Source organism: Nuphar pumila, chromosome 6 (genome assembly GCF_984573655.1).
Source record: "Nuphar pumila chromosome 6, dmNupPumi1.hap1.1, whole genome shotgun sequence".
In the NCBI taxonomy this organism is placed as follows: domain Eukaryota; kingdom Viridiplantae; phylum Streptophyta; class Magnoliopsida; order Nymphaeales; family Nymphaeaceae; genus Nuphar; species Nuphar pumila.
This window is the reverse complement of record NC_143254.1, coordinates 82,317,086-82,323,631: the sequence shown is the minus strand read 5'-3', so window position 1 is coordinate 82,323,631 and position 6,546 is coordinate 82,317,086. Positions and strand designations below refer to the sequence as shown.

Sequence of the window (6,546 nt, the reverse complement as noted above, 5' to 3'; positions counted from 1 at the left end):
TGGGTGGGTTTTTATAAGGTTCAAAAAATCTATGGTCCAAAATCTTTATAAACTTTTTAGGCTCTAAATTTCATTTTTTTCATAGAAAACACATGATCCAAGTATGGATTCCTTTTAAATCGACCATGCCCAACACATTTATGAGGTCGAAACTGCAAAAAAGAACACCGGAAGGGCAGCATATCAATTTTGCACCTCTCTCTCTCTCTCTCTCTCTCTCTCTATATATATATATATATATATATATATATATATATATATATATGAAAACTAGGTTTTCAATATATAAAATGCAGTTTTATTAAAATGTTATTAAACTTTATTACAATAATCTCCCCATGTCAGAGTCATGCCATAACGTCTCTGACTCATGTCACCCATGACACACTGTAAGTGGCGTGTCACTGTGGTATGGATCTTGGTACCTGGATCGTCTGATCCTTGATACAACTACGTGTGTGTGTGTGTGTGTTAGGAGTTCTATCCTTTGGAATGAGGACTTTGTTTGTCCATCCAAGTTCTTGATTAACCTAGGCTTTACATATAGGGGACCATGTTGACACCTAGGAATAAGCTGGATCAAAAATTGGATCTTGCAATTGATTCGTCATCTGAGAATGAAGTTTACGAACTCTTTTATGTCGGGTAATCTTCTTTTGGATCCTGTGCATGGAAGGAATTCATATCCGATGCGGTCCTTGTCTGTTGCACATCCCATGCATCGATAAAGCCATACCCATAAAGTTTCCTAATGTAACCAATTGTATGCTTTAGCCTACTCGCTGGTACTACTTGGACAATCGACATGACAGTACCCATCAAATCGATGCTTTAATACGGGTTAGTACAAAGGTCCAATACTTGTCATCTTTCAAATGGAATGGCCAGTTAAGGGCCGTCAAGTAGCTCAGTTTTATATATTGTTTTGGAACAAGAATTGCTCTACTAAAAGATTCAAGTGCCAATATGTGCCCCCCTAACTTGTAAAACATATCCATTGAGAGTATTTGGATATTTACATGCACAGTGGAACACTCTACGGGTGTACGAAAGCGTGACCTAGCTCCTGTTGGGTTCGGACTCAGCCCAAGACTTATTGAGCTGGGTCTTTTCTAGCCCTTTAAGCCCAATCTGTAAACAGGCTGGGCCATGTCAAGCTCCATATTGGTGTTCAGTACAACCTGGAACCCGACCCATTTACTACTTATGGTGGTTTAGGCCTGAATAATATCAAGATTCAACTGGGCCACCCAACTTTTTCTCTTTCCTCAAAAAAAAAAATATAAAAGAAGTGGGCCACCGACTAGGGCTGGAAAACAAGCCAAGTGGCTCAACTAGGTTTGACTCGCTAAGTTTTCATCCATGTATGGTTCTTGTAGCTGATGAGCCGAGCCATGAGCACCTCACTTACTTTATACAGGCCGAGCACAAACAGGTGCTGTTGGGCTTAGCTCAGCTCAGCTCAGCTAAATAACATATTTAGGTTTGAACTGTAATGTGTATCACGAAAAGCAATATGATATAGTTGCTTAGAGTAGCTGGCTCGCCAAATGGTGGATCAGGGTTCAAATCTTGTTGGTTTCATTCTTCAAAATCCATGAATTTAAGAAGCCTGCTCGTGTTCATCTCAACTCATCTTGAAACAAACACAAGTCCGAGTGCCCTTCAGTGGTAGGGCTGGTAAACGAGCCGAATCAGCTGAGCTTGGGCTGTTCGGGCTCGGCTCATTAAGAGTACACTCCAGCTCGATATCGTCTCATCAACTCATCACAAGCCGAGCCAAGCTGTGGTTGAGGTCATTACGAGTCAAGCTTGTCAAGCCGATCACGAGCCGTCTTGTTTACTTTAAAAAATTATTTCTAAGTGTTTTTTATGCTTGTATAAAATATATAAATATATATATATATATATATATATATATATATATATATATATATATATATATATATATATATATATATATATATATATATATAACGAGCCTATACAAGTAGGGGTGTTAATGGGTCGGGTTTGGTTCGGACCCAGGTGGAACCAGACTTAGCCCCGATTTTTGGGTAAGATATCAGGTCCAGGCCCATGTCTAATCGGACCCACCATAAGAAAAAACATACCTGGACCATACCCAGTAAAATACTATTTTTATCATTTTTACATTGAAAAATTGCGGGTCTTAATCGGAATTGGGGTCGGGCTCAGGTCTGGTATAAAATTTCACAAACCATACCCAGATCCATGTATTAATCGGACCTTCGGGTCCGAACCCAGGTCTTAATCTGGTCTTCTTATTTATCACCATACCCAGACCCTACAGGGTTTGGTACAGGTCGGGGTCCGGGTAAACCCAACCCATTGACACCCGTATATACAAGCCGTGCCGAACTTGCCATGTTCTTGCTTGACTCGTTTACCTGAACGAGCTGGCTGGTAGCCAGACTCGCCGAACTCAATTTCCAAACTGAGCCGAATGGCTAGATTCTCGTCTTGTTTCCCAGCCTATTCGGTGGTCGTGTGTTGGGTTCATTCAGCTTGTTTACCCAACCAGCTATGTCTGTTCATGCGAAGAATTATTTAGAGGGTGCCTGATTAGCACATGGTTCAATGGCCAACTAGGGGTCGCAATTGAGGCCCATCAAGAAATCCCAGATGCAACTGCACACTTTTGAGTGTGCTGCTACACCTTACTGCCCTTCATCTCTGGGGTACAGCTTGTCAGCTGTGAGGCTCAAAAGAAGATGGAGGGTATAGATCAGGTGCAGCATGTGCAATGTGATGGCATGTCGATTATTCCAACACAAGTTTATCATGAGGCACATTCTATAAAAAGCTATATATGTTGTTTGGATGGAGTTCAATTCCACTTAGGGTCGGTTTGGACTCTCGGCGCCTGGGATGGGCGTTTATGCATTTGATGGTCTCGAGGTAAAATCTTGGTCAAACTACTTTGGTGGTCCTGTTTAGAATCTTGGTGCTGGGATGAGCGTTTATGCATTTGGGATGGGAAATGCGGGCCTTTATCGTTTGTATTTACACTGAATCATGGATTTGTCACACTTGTTCAAATGCATAAACTCCAAGAACGCCCATCCCAGCTACAAATTTCAAACAGGCCCTTACCTTTCTATCATTCTCATCAAAATAGCACCCTTATGATGCAAGTTGCTTTGATCAAATCTGACCCTACACATGGATTCAACAATATGGATTTAATAATAATACACCCTTGGATTGTGTTTTTTTGACAAAATTTCATATTTTATCAATCACTAGTTTTTTTTAATTGCCAAAAAAATCCTGATGTTCACTAAATGAAGAATTATAGATTATATATGTAGAGTTCCATCTGATACTTGTATCAACGAAAGGTATCACCAAAATGCCTTGGGTACAAAAAATGCCCATGAAGAAGCCAAAAAGATGATATGAAAATTAGGGATGCCAGTGGACTGGGCCGGGGAGGGACAAGGTCTTCACCCCTAACCCGTCTCAAAATCCAGACCTTCAGACCTTCGTTGCCGCATGGGTTTGAATTTTAACCTCAATCCCATTTCATGTCCATCTCCGATCCAAATGAGGCGAGACGGAGGCGAAACTTTATTTTCCTTCGGTTCATTGCCATCCTTAAAAGAAGGATTGGGGATGGGGCAGGACAGGGCAAGGAGGGAATTGGGACCGGAATGGGCAGGGCCAGAGAAAGTGTAAGTTCATTCCTGCACGGGTTTTGATTTTAACTTCCATCCCCACCATCATCATTGTTTCATGTCCTCCATTCCCGGTTCAGACTGAGTGAGGCGGGGCAAGGCCCGGTTTTTTCTCAGCCCAATGCCATCCCTAATGAAAATGCCCTTGAGGGAGCCTAAAGGACTCCCCCATGGTGGTGCTCCTTACCACTTATTAACCATTGGTGGTGATTTTCAATATCACCTGATCTCAACCCGGGACCTGGTAAAATGTAAAAACAGGCCAAGCTGGGTGGTGGGGGCGATGGTTTTTAAGATCTTTTAAGCCTTTCTAGCCCACTCAGGCGGGTAAGCTACGGGTGGATCACCCAGCCAAATCGCCAAATCATGCAAGCAATCAACACACGTAAACGAGGCAAGCACTCGAAATCCCAAAAGCAGGACGTAGTGACAAAAAAAGCAACCGAGAGAGAGAGCGTACATTTTTTTCAACGCGCAGAAAGAGAGAGAGAGAGTTTGAAAAATAGAGCCCTTTGGCTTCTTCTTTTAAAAAAGAGTTGTCACCATCGATGACGATTCCCACACAAGAATATGTACAAAGAGGGGCGGTTGAACATGGGACCTCCTCTCTCACTTCCTCTTCTTCCCTATCAGATGTTTTTTATATCAGATACCACCGCCGAATTCCCTTTCTCTCTTCATTAAAAATATAACCAGATACTCAAAACAGAGAGATAACAAAGACAGAGAGGTAGGTCAGCCCTTTGAAGAGTTACTACCATTCCTGGCCATCGCATTCGCCGGAGCCCACAGATCCGCTCCATTTCTATTAGCGACATGGACGGTGTACGACACAGGCACCAAGCACAGACCCTGTCTCCTCAAATCGTACCTTCCCTCCTCACCTTCCTCGCACCCACCACCCTCCTGCACACATTCAATAAGAAAAACCAATAACATATATATATATATATATATATATATATATATATATATATATATATATATATATAGAGAGAGAGAGAGAGAGAGAGAGAGAGAGAGCACTCACCGGATGTTGAACAGAAGGCATCCGTTGCAGATATGGTGAGCTCAACACCTGAACAAATTCACTAGACTAAGGAAAACCATATAAAATACGCATCCCATCTCACACCATTAAAGAAAGGAAATTAATGGTCTCTAACCTGAACTTGGTCCTGAAGAAACCTGATATAACCCATCGCCTCGTGAAGAACACCGGCCGTATCCGTCTGCAGAAAACAAAAATCAGAAGAGGAGAAAAATAAGGGCCCATTCCGTTTTTCTTGAGAATTTCACAGTGGATAAAAAGGACTCAGCACCCATTTTCTACCTTCCCAAATGGCGAAACAAGCTGCTGCAACGCCGTAATTCTCTCACCAAGTTTCTCATTCCTCACCTACCAATACCATGCACCACCACAAAAACAACAACTAAATTAAGCAAGAAGAGAAAGCTAGAATTCGAAAAAAAACGTACACCGAATAACGAAAACTTTCGCCCCCTTATTCTGACCTTCATAGGACTACCTGACACCGTCTTGGCCTTCTTCGAAGCCACCGGACGCTTCCCGCAGTCGCCATTCTCCGGCGAGCAGCCGGAGACGGCGCTCGCCGTTTTCCTCCTCTGCTCCGTCGCAGGATCTCCGCTCTCCGCCCTCTGTAAACCCACAAGCGTTAACCACCACCACCTCATCCCCTCTCTCTTCCTCCCTCTCAAACAACAACCAATCATTCCTCATAATATTACAAACTTACCCAGGACGCAGATGGACCGTTACTGCTCGACGACGTCGTCGAAGACGAATCTCCGCCGCTCATCCCCGGTCTCTGAAACCCCATCGAGTCAGTGGCATTCCCGTAAATGAACCCTTGATCCTCCTTGCCCCTTATTTCCTCTAACCCCAGAACCCCATACCTCCCACCGGAGAACCCAAACCCGCTTTCCATTCGGCAAAAGAAAACAACACGAAGGGAAAAAGGAAAAGGAGAGAGCAGTTTTCCGGCAAATCGGAAACCCGGGTCCGGCGTGGCGAAGGGGTCTGTCAGAAACTCTTACTTCGAGAGAAGCGGGAACTGCTTGGCTTAGTTATTGCGTGATGTTCGAACATCACGTAACTAACATGGTAGGAACTGAGATATTGCGACAGCCTAACAGAAGGCGAGAGAGATAGAGAGGGACGGAAGGTTCTTGTGGGGATTCGTTCGTCGGTTCTGCTGCTATGTCCCTTTGCACGGACGCTCTTCTGTACCTCGAAAAACGCTATTCTCACGAGAAAACAGCTGTTTCCTGGGAAAGGCTGTTTGGGGGTTTCTCAGTAGGCGGGAAACAGAAACTCCTGCTGTTCTTTTTTTTTAATTGACCAAATTTCACAAACAGACCATTTTTTACCCAAAATTTGGGACTGAGTACAACAATCACAAAAACTCATGTGCTTTTTTTGTGTAAATTTGCGAATACGAGCTGCTTATAGTTCGGGGGTAGAGGTGGGCACCGGGCCGAGCAGCCTGCGGGCTAGGGCTGGGACTGGGCCACTAAATTTGTTCCTAGCTTGGCCCAAAGTGGGCCAACACGGGATGGGCTGTCTAGCCCGAACATATATATATATATATATATATATATATATATATATATATATATATATATATATATATATATATAGAGAGAGAGAGAGAGAGAGAGAGAGAGAGAGATGTGCTTCTGCCTACTTTCTAGTTTTGTCATGTTCTGCTCTATTCAAGATTGCATGTTTTTGATTTTTTTTTTAAGTGATCTATAGGTTTTTTTAGTTGGAACCGGCTTATGGATCACTCAAATTTGACCTCTATACAAGTTTTTTGGGTAA

At 43.1% G+C, this 6,546-nt stretch overlaps 1 protein-coding gene across 1 annotated transcript; it reads right to left on the bottom strand.

The window, feature by feature from the left end:
• Positions 1-4,214: 4,214 nt before the first annotated feature.
• On the bottom strand, positions 4,215-5,735 carry LOC149834961 (transcription factor bHLH112-like). The gene is made up of 6 exons (XM_090010351.1): positions 5,459-5,735; positions 5,217-5,360; positions 5,035-5,100; positions 4,868-4,933; positions 4,732-4,779; positions 4,215-4,607 (listed from the first exon to the last, which is right to left on the bottom strand). Exons 1-6 carry the CDS (start codon positions 5,648-5,650, stop codon positions 4,437-4,439), a joined length of 687 nt encoding a protein of 228 aa, XP_089866477.1. The 5' UTR covers positions 5,651-5,735; the 3' UTR covers positions 4,215-4,436.
• Positions 5,736-6,546: the final 811 nt, after the last annotated feature.

Bases quoted from the DNA above. Each gene is read 5' to 3' on its own strand.
- LOC149834961 (XM_090010351.1), bottom strand. From the start codon at position 5,650: ATGGAAAGCGGGTTTGGGTTCTCCGGTGGGAGGTATGGGGTTCTGGGG. The intron at 4,934-5,034 runs GTAGAAAATGGG...TGTTTTCTGCAG, and splicing joins TTGTTTCGCCATTTGGGAAG to ACGGATACGGCCGGTGTTCT. The intron at 4,780-4,867 runs GTTAGAGACCAT...GAATTTGTTCAG, and splicing joins TTCTTCAGGACCAAGTTCAG to GTGTTGAGCTCACCATATCT.